Source organism: Danio rerio, chromosome 8 (assembly GCF_049306965.1).
Source record: "Danio rerio strain Tuebingen ecotype United States chromosome 8, GRCz12tu, whole genome shotgun sequence".
Classification (NCBI taxonomy): domain Eukaryota; kingdom Metazoa; phylum Chordata; class Actinopteri; order Cypriniformes; family Danionidae; genus Danio; species Danio rerio.
This window is the reverse complement of record NC_133183.1, coordinates 28,190,230-28,205,875: the sequence shown is the minus strand read 5'-3', so window position 1 is coordinate 28,205,875 and position 15,646 is coordinate 28,190,230. Positions and strand designations below refer to the sequence as shown.

General features: G+C 36.2%; 1 protein-coding gene across 3 annotated transcripts in view; it reads right to left on the bottom strand.

Moving 5' to 3' along the window:
- Positions 1–13,831, bottom strand: part of mgll (monoglyceride lipase) — a 34,038-nt gene extending 20,207 nt beyond the window's left edge. The window contains 3 exon segments of one of the 3 annotated variants that reach the window (NM_200297.2): positions 542–648; positions 12,379–12,523; positions 13,649–13,767. In NM_200297.2, the coding sequence (NP_956591.1) occupies positions 542–648; positions 12,379–12,503 (232 nt within the window). In that variant the 5' untranslated portion in view covers positions 12,504–12,523; positions 13,649–13,767. 3 annotated transcript variants of the gene reach the window in all.
- Positions 13,832–15,646: the final 1,815 nt, after the last annotated feature.

Genomic DNA, 15,646 nt, shown 5'->3' with positions numbered 1-15,646 from the left:
TAATTCCCCCCAAAATCATGTGGCGTACAGACACACTGAGAGTGTAGAGGAGGAGAGAGAGAGAGTGACTTGTAATGCTTTCTGTTTGTTGTATTTCAATAGGACCAATTACTCACACTGAGACAGCAGACAGTCAAATCACACGCTCACAAAACCCCAACTGCTCATCACAAGACGACTCGCTGTCTCTCTGTGTGAATCATGAGTTACCATGGCACTGCCGCAAAACCTCTTTAACATGCTGTACACATAGCACCTGCTATTTTCTATACTCTCCACTCATTTCATCCCATTTCTGTCATTTCTCAACTCCATCCCCCACTCTTCACCCACCCCACAACATCTGTTATAAATGACAGGAGAACTGGGTGGATGAATTACCAGGAACTAGATGGTGGGCGTAAATGTAATTTTTTCACCCCACACTCACGCAGCCTCATAAAGAGCACGCCCTCCTACATCACCCATAAAGCATTGCTGTTCACCCAGCAAATCTGAGCGCTGGGGATTTCAGCCGTTTGATTGGGACTCTGCCACTCACCGTGGTCGTGGGCGAACACCAGAATGCCATGCTGGGTCAGACTGTGAGCAATGTCAGCGTATCCCCCACAATGCTCTCCCGCTCCATGGGCAACATACACCAGCGCCCTGATGGAAGAAGAGGCAGGTTATTGATCCGATGTGGGAATCATAAAGGATTTAGGAGTTTTGGTTCATCAGAACTTTAAAGCCAGTACAACACATAAACTCACAATCCTTATTTCCTCTTTTTTTTTTGTTTTGTTTACTCAACCTGTAAAAACATCAGTTGCACCAACCTACAATGTCTGAAGTTGAGTAAACAAAAAAACTCTTTTGGAAATTGGAACTAATAAATAATACATTATCAGAACAAAGAAACATAGTTCAATTGAAATAAAACTAAAACAGTGACAAATAATCACCTTAGGATTATAAGGTTCTATCTGACATTTTTGTCAAAATTGAGTTATTGACATATTCTTATTAAAAGACAACTTATTTTCATTATGGGATGCTTTTTAATAATTGGTTTACATTTTAAGACTTTTTATTTAAAAAAAAACAAATGATACACACATACTGTTTGCTATGGAATACAAAAACATTGAAGCTAAATATCTCAAAATCATTCAGAACTTAGATGGAACCTTACAATTTTAAGGTGACGAAATGTTAACAAAACATTTATTAGACACAGAATTAGAAACAGGACAGGAGGTAAAACATCAGTAACGATTAACAAGACAAGGATCAAAACATGGCAGGACAAATAGGGAAAAATACTTTGCGATGCTTCATAGGGAAAAACAAGACTCAGTGTCTGTGTCAATGAGGGGTCTTTATAGTCCTAGTAATCGGTCCATCATGAACTTCCAGCTGTGTGTGTTCCTCCATTTGAATTATAGTTTGAGCATTACAGGATTTTAATTGTTCGAGGAAATTAATAAGCAAATATATTTGATTTCTCATTTGAGAATGCATTTTGATTTATTATTTGACCGTTTGAGCATTATATTCATCATTTGGGTAGTTGTTTTGAAAGTTCGATTTATTATTTGATCAGAAAATGGTCATTATTTGCACTTAAAAATTACATTTCAAAGTGGCAAATAATGGTACATATTTGTTATGGTACATATGTATACAGTAACTGTCTATTTAACAATATTATCGAATTCAACATTTGAAGTGGATCAAAACCCTTCATCAAAGTCGTCCTAAAACTATCATTTTTGTCCTTTTTATGTCCATTTTTTAATCAACTTCAAATGTTGAGTACTGTATACAGCAACAAAAGATGTGTAGTACTACTATTACTATTAACGAAACTGGTAATGTACAATTTCAACCATATTTTGATTTATTTTCTGATAGTCAGTACTGATGACAGGTCTCAAAATAAGTTTTTCATAATTGCAAAGTAGACTACGCTGGTATACTAAAAGGCTTAGTCATGAATCAATAGCTATAGAACACTAAGTAGACGACAGCAATAATTTCTTTAGCAAATGATATTTGAATAACAAATATGATAAAAATACATTGATATTTTCAATAATAAACAATTTGGAACGAAACAAGAAGCTTCAAAGAGAAGGTCAAAAACAATATATTTTTTATGTAAAACTCTTGCTAATATTAGAAGTGGACTTCAGACAACATTATAAAACCCAAAAACAAAGTTGAGAATCAAAGTATCAAGGTAATCTGTATCTGTATGCTATAGCATGTAGGCATGAGCCGGTGTAAAATTCTGACGGTATGATAAAAATATTCCGGTTTGAAAGTGAAGTTTATTTATAAACTAATTTCAAAGGAGCACATGCCTATGATTGATCACAGCTGGTCCTAAATTAAGTAACGCATGATTCACCAATCAGATGATTCCTAACTACATAACCAGATTTTGTTACTTTAGTTATCTTCGCCTTGTAGAATCCTCCCTTCCACCCCTACTTTTCCACCTTTCTCTTTATAGGGCAGCATGGTGGCCCAGTGGTTAGCACTGTTGCCTCACAGCAAGATTGTCACTGGTTCAAACCCTTGACAGGCCAGATGTCGTTTCTGTGCGGAGTTTACATGTTCTCCCAATGCTTGCATGCATGCTTTCTCCCACAGTACAAAAGCATTTGTCATAAGTGAATTGATCAATCTAAATTAGCACTATAGTCAAGTTCTTAACCAGGAGTTTATCTCTATATAGCAATTTATAATCCGTCATCGGCTTTAAATAAGGAGGGAGTTCTCGAGACCTACCTGTCCCTCTCTTGGGACAGCACGCTCGCTTTATAATCAATCATCAGCAAGTGTGAGCTCTTGAAAATATGTTCATTTAAAAAGTCTGGGTGAAAAAATAAAACTTTCCCCCCTTTGAACACAATATATTTGATTTTGAGAGACATTTAAAGTATTTTGGAGCAGTAAATATGTCAGGCTAAATCATACAAATGAATCTTTGACTTCTTCTTCTTCATTAGTTTCCTAAACACAATTTAAAACTGCAATTTTGGATGTCTTAATACTGTTGTCCTAAAAAAAAGTAAATAAAAAATCATATGTATATCATAGGAATGGTATAAAAGAACATTTTGGCGGTTTTAAAACCTTGACTTTTTCAATCCGCGGTATACCTTAAAAATTGTTATCGTCCTAAGATTAATAGCATGTATACTCACTCATATATGAGTAAACTAAAACAGAAAGTAATGTTCATCATCACAATCTATCAAACAACATTTCAACATGATTTGTAAGAAATTGTAATCAGGCGCTAAAGAAAGTGATCATTAAAAGTAGTTTTAGCCAATGAGATACTAACAGAAAGCAGACCGAAATTCTGTGCGAGCAAAAATGCACGTATGAAAACTGAAAATGGAAGAGAAAGTCATTTGGTTGTGATATTATTTAGAAGCATTTCTCATTTCCTAAATACAGATATAGATCTTTACAAAATAGTCTCACGCAAAAATAAAATCCCATACTCATTAGAAGAATGCACACTAAACCGATCAATACCGACAGAAAGAGAGAAAAGAGGGACAAAGCTAGATGGCGAACAGCCTTATTAGGTCCAAACTTGAGCAGATTTGGTTATGACCTCAGTGCAGCCTCTAATCGGTAACAAAAAGAGTCTTTGTAAAAACATAATGAGCTCACATGGTCTCAGAGGACAGAGTGTGTGTATTTTTACCCCTTTGCTGAATCTTTCCATCTATTTCTCTGTCATGCTCAGAAATGTATTCACTAAAAATAAAGCCTCTCACTATAAGATCCATTTGGTGGCAACAAAGTGTTTATGTGTGTGTTTGTGGTCATGATCATCGTCAGATCAGAAAGATCGAGTCCTTGAAGCCTGGGAATGGAGTTTGTGAGGCAGACAGAGAGACCACTGTGTGTGTGTTTGTGCGCATTTGTCTCTGTGTGTGTGTGTCTGTGTGCGTGTGTGTGTGTGTGTGTGTGTTAGCACGTCTTTGGAATTCCAAAATAGATCTGAAGAATTTAAACTACACAGCATCAAAGGAAGAGTTGACGTAAACAGATAAACGGATGATAAAATTTAGTGTACTTGTACAGTTTTGGCTGTGCTTGTGAGGAGGAACACATTTATGAATGTCTGTTGGCATTGCTGTAGACAGCTGTATAAATATCCATGTTTGGTTGAGGAATTCCTCTCCGAATGCCATTAGATACAAGAGAATGAGTCAAAATGACCGGCATGACCCAACATATCGGCCTGTTCATGAGTGTGTTTCACTTCACCTCGCAGGGTTCAATGCCCAGATTATCTATTGAACAATCTGTCAATCATTACAGGGGTCATACAATGGGCTACTGTGGTCTTTTCAACTTTCACCCACTTCCTGTTTCGCTGGCGGCATTAGACTGGACATGAGGCTACTGTATATGGACAGTCTGGGAAGATGTCTAGACTGTAAACAGAGACTGCTAAATATTAAACTAAGCACTAAGATGAACAACTTGCCACTTCACTGGCGCACATCTGTTTTGATAGTTCTTTTAAATGAAGGTCAACTTAACGCAGACGGCCTTACGATGTTCATGTTTACTGTCAAAGGTTAGTTTGGTGTAGACGTCACCTTAGTGAGTGAGTTCGAGTGGGTTCATAATAAATTTAAGAGGAAACTAAAATTATTTTTGACGAATATTAGAGCTGTCAATGTTGACATGTTTACTTTAACTAATAATAAATAGCAAAGACTCTTCACATTTGACAGTTGTACGTTTTTATTGACAAATTAATTGTATTTTACTGACAGCACAAAATTTTTTTTACAGAACTATGTGTGTCAGGATTTTCACCTTTAAATGATAAGACAGTAGAGAGTATAGACAATAAAGCATGGAAAGCAGACAGAGGGAAAGTATAAGCATAGGAACTTGAGGTGATAATCGAACTTGGGTCGCCGTGACAGGTCCATAGCCCGCCTGGTGATAGAGGTAGTTCTTTTTTTTCTCAAAAAGTTGACCTTTTTGCAGATATTCGCCTCATTTTCTATTTAATTATGAGATTTAAATGCTGCATTTTAGTGACAATTTAAACTGACTATTTTTAGCTGGATTAGCTTGTCGGATGGTCATTATAACCACTTTTCCTAACGATGTAGAAAAGAGAAAAGTGAAAAAAACAAACTTATTTTTAAAATACAAATTTATTACATCATATATCATTAGAAAGAAATATAGGAATCTGTGAAACTTTTAAATCAAAAAACATAGCCTATTGTCATTTATGAGGCAAATGACAAACTGGCCAGCATATCAATAACCTTCCGGTGAATGGTTAAAGTGACTTTCAAAAATGTTATAACGTTCCTTTTACAGCATCGATTTAAATTCAATCAGTTAAATAGACTTCAGCATTAATTTAGTTGTTCAAGTGTAAAATGACATAAAAATCTGTGAACACGCACACGCCATCAGGATCAGCAGACTAGTGCAGAAACTGCATTGAAAATACTGGGGTAAAATAAATTTTCATATTTAAAGACATGGCGCAGAAAAACTACATTTAACGCAGTGCTTTTTGTACATTCCGAGACCCACTTTATATCGTATATCTATCAGGCAGTGAAGATTGTTGATTTTTTAAGGAAAAGACCTTAAATGCGCGGACATTGTAACAGCATACATTTTATCAGAAGCGCTTAACCCAGGTTAACAAATTAAAAGTCATTATGCACACTTCTGCATATACCCTATTTTCCTCAGTCAGAATTTGTCCATTTGAATAAAAAAGTATTAAAATATAACAATAATAATAATAATAATAATATTGTTTATTGCTTCACAATTTTCTAGCCTCTCTAAAAAAAGGACATTTGAAAATTTATGAATAACAACAATGTACAAATTAGCATTCAATTCCATTTTAATATGGTCCGCTTTTGGTGCTTCACAGCTTTTTATTGGTCATTTTTGGTTTCACGAACAAAAAGGTCCAAGATTTAGAATAAAAGTTACTTGTCAAATGTTTTCTCCATTTAAAAACAATACAGTAGCAAAAGATGACTTCACTTACGTCAGATTGTGTTTCTTTTTTTTTTTTTTGCACAGCTGGATGTTGGACTCGTGAAAAATATGTGTTAGCATTGATCAAAACTAATTAGTTGAATTCACAAGGAAGAAACAGCCAACAGAGGATTTTGTTTGGTCTTAATTACTTTTTCGATGGATTATTGTCACTATTTATGATGTTGTAGCAGTCAAAATAGGACAAATGAGCTTATGTATCGGACAAATTCTGGACCTTTGTCAGCTACAGACCTGCATGAACACCAGAGGCTCATGTGTCGACACACTAACTACTATGCCATTGGCGCTAACGCACAACTCCTTTTTAACAGTGAAAAAATCTGAATTATTTCTGTAAATTGTTATTTTGTTTAAAATGTCACTCACACTATGCAACCAACCGGACATGTTTAAACTAAAACACACATCTATAGGCACTTGAGAGCACGTCCTAAACACTTTAAATATTGTTCAACTTGGCACCCAGCAAAAAAAAAAAAAAGCAAAACCCTGTGAAACAGACATTTAGCACCTCATCAAACTGCCAAAAAGCAAAAATGTAGCTCTCCCATTGGAATCAATGCACTTGCTTTGGGGAAACAACACTTTGCTAGTTTGTTAATGAGATAAGCTTATGAGTGTGTGTGAGGAAACATCATGTATTGCGTTAAATCATTTACATAATTAAAGGCCTAATACAATAGTCCTTATTCGAGCCTTATCAGATGATGCATAGGAACATTTTACGGCTATTTGTCTAGCTGAAGGATGAAATTGAATAATTTAAATTTAGAAAGGTAATGGATTGATGCATAGTGCAGAGCCGAAAATTATGTTGCTTGTTTGCTGTTTATTTGACAGCACTGACAAGTTAAAGTCATTAAAGGTGTATAAACAGTGCAATGTTTGACCGGAAGCATTTTTGTTAGTTATGGATCGTTAGATCTTTTCAGTCAACTTTAAATCAGACACATAGATGAGGTAGTGTGGTAAGATGATGTTTATATATGATCGAACACATTATAAAGCATGATATAATTATTGAAAAAATATAAAACTTGCATGGGTGTATTGCAAGTATTTCTCTCAACAAACCATGTAGCTGGGCTTAAGTTACATTAAACATTTGTTAAAATATAATTCAGTAATTCAGTTTCAAAGATATTCTTTATTGATGAAAATCAAAAGGCAGCATTGAAAAGTTTTTCCTGAATATGACTGTGATCTTATTGCTCTTAGCATGTGCGTGTGTGTGCACATGTTTTTGTGACATACCAGGACACAAATGTATTTAATGACATGTGTATGACATAGGTATTACAAGGTGAAAGTAACTTATTAGGCAAACTTACAATTCCCCATGTCCTCCTGCATTTTTTAAAAAGGCTTATAAATGATACAGGATTAGTTTTAAGGGATTTCAGTGTTAATTCACACTATACAGCCAATTGGAATCAAATACTCAGACAGACCATTGTATAAAGTGAATTTCCACCAACTGCACACATTTGATTTAATAACACGAATTTCATTTTATTAAATTATAATATCACACATTTAAATTAATAATAGTATTTTTAGATTAGAGCTGCATAATACTGAGAAAATATGCGATGTACAATATCGAGTATTGTACATATTTCTTTAGATAAATATTTTTAAATGATTTATATAATGTATTGATCATATACTTCTTATCCAATTCAAGCTTAAAAAAAATAAATAAAAAAAACATTGTCAAGGGCACACATTTGGACTTTAAAACTATAGGCTCTATCATACACCCTGGCAATATAGGCGTGTTTGGCGCGATTTGTTGCTATTTTCGGACCCACCCTAATTTTCACGTTTTGCACCACATTATTTAAATAGCAAGTCCATTTGCGCCACTTTGTGGACTCATGGGCATGCTGGTCTATATAGGAGGTGTGTTAAAGTGCATTTTTGTCGAATTGCTATTTTAAAAAACTGAAATAGATATAACTCAGATTTTTGACCACACTTCGTTTTTATTGTTCACTTATTCATTTGCTGGAAATTAGAGCTGAATTTAGAAATAGTTTTGATGCAAATCTTTGCCCTTGAAAAATGAAATTAAAAATGTAAACTAATGGATGTCTTCAGTGGAGTGCATACAACACCATTTCCTTATCCACAGAGGGAAAGGCGCAAAAGTAAAGTAAAGAGAAAGAGGCCGAATGGAGGAGGCTCATTCTTTATGCTCTTGTTTTAGACTTTGTGCCTAGATTGTTAAAAATAAAGCCCAATAAAAATAAGAGAAAAACTTGAGAGATATTCTGAGTCTTATTCACTATTTCAGCCATAGGTTTTTGAGGCACTAGGTTCACCTTTCATTTTGGCTCTAGCCAAAAGCAGTAGCACCTAACTAGGAGGGCAGGTATAACATAGTAAGGTCCTATCCGATTGGCCAAATTTAGATAAACAACCAATGCATGTAACACACAAGTGCATGGCTCTTGTATACACAATTATCACAATAACAATACTTTAATTAGATTTATCTCTAAATATTGTGCAGCTGTAATTCAGAATAACGTGTTTTTTTTAGATGTCAAATTTGCAGCTGCCTGTTTTTGGCTTAAAAATTTTGTAAACTCCTGCTATAGACCATATTATTACAAAACAGCTTGATTTTGTCAGATGGAATAAAATTGATATCGTAACAGTCAAATGAATTGCTAAAAAACACTCTCATACTGGGTCAGTTTATGGGCTATATGCACACAGACTTTTAATTTTCAGCCAGGCAGCCCAAGAGCTTCCAGTGAACTGTCTTTCCATTGCGAAATTGTCACGTTTAAGATTAGATTTCTTTAAAAATCAGCTATCTTCACTGCCTGATCAATATATGATTTAAAGTGGGACTCAGATCAGACAAGAAGCACTGCATTAAATTCCATTTCCCCTTACCATGTCTTTCAAATATGACAGTATATTTTACCCAAGTATTTTCAATGGAATTTCTGCGCTAGCCTGTTGCTACTGACGGTGCTAGTGGTTACTAGGTCTTTCATCTTGTTTAACGCTTGAACAACTAAGTGAATGCTTATGTCTATTTAACTGAATGTATTGTAACTACATTACAACATTGATGCTGTAAAAACAACCTTGAGAAATTGTAAATAGTCACATTAAGCTTTTACTGGAAATTTATCGTTGGCTTTAAAACTCTAGCTATGCACAGAGCCCATTGCAGCAAGATGCATAGCGTCCAGTAATTCCACATCCTTCAACCCTAAGCTGAAATGTTTCTAAACAGCAAGTAAACAAACTGGCAGAACCTTCAAGCGATCAAACGCAAGCTAAATATTGCACCGTAAACAGAACGACGGAGTGCAGGACTAGAGGGGATCCTAGTAGCTTTCCTTCAGATGTCTGATATAAACATGTCAGATCACTGCATTCGCTTCACGTTAGCTGCTACGAATTCTTCACAGTCAGTCAAATGGGAAAGGCAACATCTTCCACATTCCAAAATAAAAAAATTTAATGGAGAATCACATGGTTGGTCTGTGGTTTAATGAGACGCCAAGATATGCCCATGAACCTGTACAGCTGCGCACTCACTCCTGTCATACACACTCACACATCATGGTTGACAAGCATTAGAGATCAAATTAGACTGAGAAAGGGGAAGAGGTGGTAACTATGGTAACGGCATGTTCCCCTGGGCTAGCTATATGGCCACTTCAGGGTGAATCGCTGATGGCAAAACAACAGCTTTGTGTTTGACCTATCTGACATAATCACGACACCCACACAAACTGAATGTGTGCACCGTGGTTAGACATAGGAAACAAATGACAAAGCCAAAATGTGACCTATTTTTCTTATTAGAGGAACTACATCTTATCATATCATAGTGTAAAAGTAGTGCATCTACACTGAGAGTCTGTCTTTATGTGGTCGTAAAGGGGCCATGAGCAGGGGGATTTTTCTTTTTTGACTTGCATTCTGCATGGAAACTAATACATTCCCTTCAGCATTCACTGCAGAGATACGGTGTGGGCCCCTTCTGCATTCACTTTAACTAGACGAGTAATTCTGATGGTACAGTCGCTTAGACAGTGTTTATGAGAAACCGTATTTATATCAATTGGAAATCATTGTGAGTGAACACAGGCACTGTCTGTATGATTTGAATTCACTAAAAAGTAAACATTGTTCCGAACAAGTCAGTCAAATGCTGGACATGATGAACTGGGTCAGCTTAAAATAACAGCTCTTTCTAAAACAGTGGTTCCCAAAGTGGGGGTCGCGGGACAATGAGGGAGCTTTGCTTGGTGATTTCCAAAAATCTAATTCATTTTTTCAAACTATTACAGTTTCCATATTCTATCCATAATCTACAGAAGACAAAAATAGTAGTTAAAAGTTACATTAATAAAACAACATGCTAATAAAAAGCCATCTGCCTATAGATTTTTTTCTGGACCCCTGGGGTAATTATGTCATAATACAGACACAGCACATTGATTTTATGGCACCTAGTTAAACTTTCTGACACCTTTACAGCACTCACATACTGTACATTAAAAATAAATACAGACCACAACTGAACAAGGAGGATGGTCTCCGAGTGGCATTCTTCAAAATTAAATGATGAAAACACTTAGGCCTATTGGTATGTGTGCACTGTTCTGAGCCAGGTTTATATATTTATAACCACCTCAGAGAATATTGGGAGTCGCGAGTCACTGGCATTGTAATTTTGGGGGTCTCGGGCTGAAAGGTTTGGGAACCCCTTTTCTTGAAGACTGATTTGGGGTCATCAATTTTTGCTAGTTTACATCAGGTTATTTCCCCAAAGTGCTCATTTTTCAGCAGCAATTAATGCAACCACTTTATCCAGTTCATACAGGAATGACTCGTTTGAGCCGATTCTTGTGATGAATTATTGAAGATGGCTCAGGCTGTGAATCTCTGAGTAAGTACTTCTTTTAAGTGCTTAATTTACTGACTGTTAAAATAGTATGTATAATGCAGCATAAAGGTAATCTGGACACACTGCTAGCATTTTTATGAGACCTACAGCATCTGCTGTTATACATTTCCATTTCCAAGTCTCTTCCAGTGGCCTCATGAGATAGTACATTACCATTTAATCATTTGGGTGACACTTTTAAACAAAGTGACTTACGAGTGAAAACAATAGAAACATCCAAATAATATGATAATTCATACATTCATTTTCCTTTAGCTGAGTCCTTTATTTATCAGGTGTCCCCACAACGGAATGAACCGCCAATTATTCCAGTACACTCCCCTTGGCACTACGGCCAATTTAGTTAATCTATATTCACTTATGCCTTTGTGGGGGAAACCAGAGCACCCGGAGGAAACCCACGGGAACACAGGGAAAACATGCAAACTCCACACAGAAATGCCAACTGGCACAGCTAGGACTCGAACCAGCGACCTTCTTGCTATGAGGAAACAGTGCTAACCACTGAGCCACCGTGCTGCCTATTAGGATAATTCCTAAGACAAATGTATAATATAATATAATCACTAATATACTATGTCTAATACTATATAATTACCATATATGAACGGCAATAGCTAACATAACTATAAGAATAATTGACAAAACATTTTATTTGGTCAAAACACATTTTTCATACACAATAACTTTATTTGTTGTGCAGTTTCATCTTAAAACTTTTGCAGACAGCTAACGTTAACCCTAATCCAGACAGCAGCTAGCTCTGCATAAAGAGGTAATATTAATAAAGCATATGTAGCATAGCATGTTTACATTGTTAAAACTGCACATATGCAATTGTTATGTATTTTATTTTGTCTTGTTTTAGTCTATTAATTGATATATTTTTCGATATACTAAAACACATTCTACAAAACTCGCACGGGGGCTTTTATTTTTATTTTATTCAGCAACTTTGAAAAACGAGATTTGACTAGAAAAGCTATACTTCCTTCGTCTATTTCCTCAGTCACCAGCTTAAAACATCATGTGATGTGCCAACAGTTTGTATTGTGATAAAACAGAAGCTCTGCGGAAAACCGCGAATAAACGCACTGTTTAACGTTCACTTTAACATGAACCAGCACTGTTTACTTCTGTTTGTAGTTATGAATGCGAATGACAACTGTTAAGGTGCTGGAATTTCAAAACAGGCTCTTGAAAGTGCGCTAAAAATACGCTCCGTAAGGAAACATCAGCGAGTGAGCGCGTATCAGTCTCTCGCGCTGCCCTACCGGAGGCTGTAACGGAGGATTCCTTCGCTGTATCCCAAGAGGCCTGACCCAATCTCTGGGTTTGTTATGTCATCTCACACTTACTTCGGAGGACCGTCGGGCTCCCAGTAACGACAGAACAAGTGCAGTCCGTCGGCGTTGACGATGTGCGGCAGGTCGCTGTAAGGAACACCTTGCGGTGACCGACGAGTCCCCTCGGGTTCCGGCATGTCCCCGCTGAGGGTTGAGTCTGAAATAAACAAATGGAGCGCTGTCAAAAGCTCGTTGCTGTACCAGTACGAAACAGCGGCGACCAACAGGCAGGTGGCCAGCATATGCATTATGGAGATTTCATTCATCTGGTGCAGCGCACCGTTCAGCGACCGGCAGAATGTTTTCAATGACAGCCGCTGACGTCAGGAGAGCCAGAGATAACGCGGACTGTCCTGAACCCTCCGCAACACACGCACGCGCGCGCTCTTTTAAATGGACCGATAGTCCAAAGAGTCTATTGTCATGGCATTAATTGGTTTTCTATAGAGCGAAGCAAAAAGAGTGCGCGCACTGCGGTAGTGTTTGTGACTGTCAAAATACAGTAAAGGAGACGGTAAGAGGAGCAACGACCTGCCAATTAATTTGAGCCCAATCGTATTTGGGTCGGTGATGAATCGAGGCCAGCACTGATTTATGTTGACTGTCAACACTGAATGACACGTTCAGGTGTTTTCTTCTGTTAAATAAACAGTTCTCCGTTTATTTTTGTTTACGACAGCCTACAGTAATACGTTGCATAAGCAAAACTGATTTGACAAAAATCATAGCCTAAAGCACCACACAATAAAAACATTGTTGAGTGAGAATAGTTCATTAATTATTAACGACATTAAAAGTATGCCATTTATTTGCTTATTTTGCTTAATTTCGAATTTTATTTAAGCCAATTTCATTTTATTTAGTCAAAAGTATAAAAGTTGGAGCCAAAATGTACCTTTTGTATAGCATATCCCTATTTATGTTTAACTAAACTATTTTTTCATTAGGCTAGTTGCATATGAGCATGACTACTTTTTTAGTGCATATCCATTTGTTGACTTTGTTTGTTGGCTACGCATGTTAAAATTATAAGAGGTTAGCCTACCTTCAAGCATGGAGAACAACCCTGCTGAATGATTTAAAACACATATGTGTATCTGTTTATATTAATATAGACGCAGTAGCTTTAAGAAATGCGAGTTCCCGTGACTCAGTGCGCGTGTCTGGCTCGGATTAGTCTGTATTAAATTTTGCTTGGCAAAAGTGACTCCGCAATATTTAATTTAAAAGCACATTCAGAGAACTAGACAGCAAACAAAAACAATTCCAGACAGCCACTTACCAGAACCTGCTACAGGCTGAATGCTGGAGGCAGAAATCAATTCAGGTTATGGAGTGAGTGGTCCGCTAACGAAGCCGGTGTTTGACAGCGGCGTTCAGCCTGCTGCTGTTTCCCGCACTGGGCTCCAGTCTGATCCGCGCACCGCAGATGCTGAGCGGCCGCCTGATGGGTGGAGAAAGACTGAAAGGAGAGCTGTGTGAGAAACTGACAACACACACACACACACACACACACACACACACACACACACACACACATACACTCTCTCTCTCTCTCTCTCTCTCTCTCTCTCTCTCTCTCTCTCTCTCTCTCTCTCTCTCTCTCTCTCTCTCGGTTTCTGTTTTAAGTGCTTTATTGACTCTCTCTCTTTCGCTCTTTCTCTCCAGTTTTTCTCATTACAGCTGAATAAGAGTGATTAAATTCATTCATTAGGCTATGTCGACAGTTAAGGTAAAAGACTAATGATGTAAACTCTTATGCAGTTGATACAGCCAGTCAGATTATGTTTTAAAAGAGATAATTCACCCAAAATGAACATTTACTCATCATTTCATCCTCCTCCACTTGTTCTGTTTGACTCCTTTTATGTCAACAAAAGAGGATTTTTTGAAAAGAAATTGACAACTGGTAGACATTGACTTCCATTGTTTTTCTTTTTCTATGAAAGACAATGAATACTGGCTCCAAACATATTTTGTGTTGGAAACTTGTTAAGGTTTGGAAACATTTTACATTTACATTTTTGTTTGAACTATCCCTTTAGTTCTAATAATATTCAGAACACCCTTTGTGTACACAGTCTGTCCATTGTTTGCGCAACAGCAAAGGTGTCATCTGTTTTTGAAACAGTGTGATGCTAGTTGAACAGGTTCTATAATCTGGATGATACTCTTCTGGGATTAAGCTGGAATGTCCACACCAGTTTCTCTCAAACCTGTTATGGAAATACCTCTTTATTTCCTGCAGTTGAACTCAGAATTTTTAGTCTTCCTGTACATTTTAATTCTTTTTAATTTTTTCTTTCCTCGTTCGGTTTAACAGAGAGATTTTTTACATGCTTCTGAGTTTAATTAATTAATAACTCATTTCTAACAACTGATTTATTTTTTATTTGCCTGGTGACACAATAAATAATATTTTATCAGACTTTTTCAAGATAGTATTCAGCTTAAAGGCCATTTTAAGGCTTAACCAGGTTAAGTAGGCTAATTGGGCAAGTTTTGATAATTAGGCATGTCATAAAACAGCAGTGGTATATTGCTTAAGGGGGCTAATTATATTAACTTTAAAATGGTAATTTTACCTTTCCCAGCCAAAATTTAAAAAAAAGTTCAATATTAATGTTGTTTCCAACTGTATATATATACAGTGCTCAGCATAATTGAGTACACCCACTTTGGAAAATGAATATTTGTATCCTTTTCTCAGTGAGTACAGGCAATTTATTTTGGTGCATTTAATAAACAAAACAGATTTATTAAACAGATACATTTATTCAAATAATATTTTAGTCACCAAACATATTTAGCAATGGAAAGATAATACAATTAAATTCAAGCAAAATATTGCAAAAAAAAATTTTTTTTTTTTTTAAATTTCTATTGATTTTTCCTCCTTTTTAAATTTGTATTTATTATTGTATCATAAATTTGGATGTATTTGTTTTTGGTCCATTAGCGCAAGTTATTTTGTCAGATAAGCTCCAGACTTGGTTTCAGTACTGACTATTCTAATGTATATGCACAGATATAATATTGTATAGCCTCCTATTGAAAATCTGAATTTAAAAGAGAGATTTGTGAGGGGTGTATATGCTGAGCACTGTACATGTAAACGTCTACATAATTACAACATTTTGATAATGTTTCTGAATAAGTGTTCATCCAGGAAAACAGCAGCCATAACATGAACAATTTTGCAAATCGACCAATGCAATAGAAATAAAAAGAAAATATTTATACAAGAGAACGTATGCATAATCCTCATATTTAGAAATTA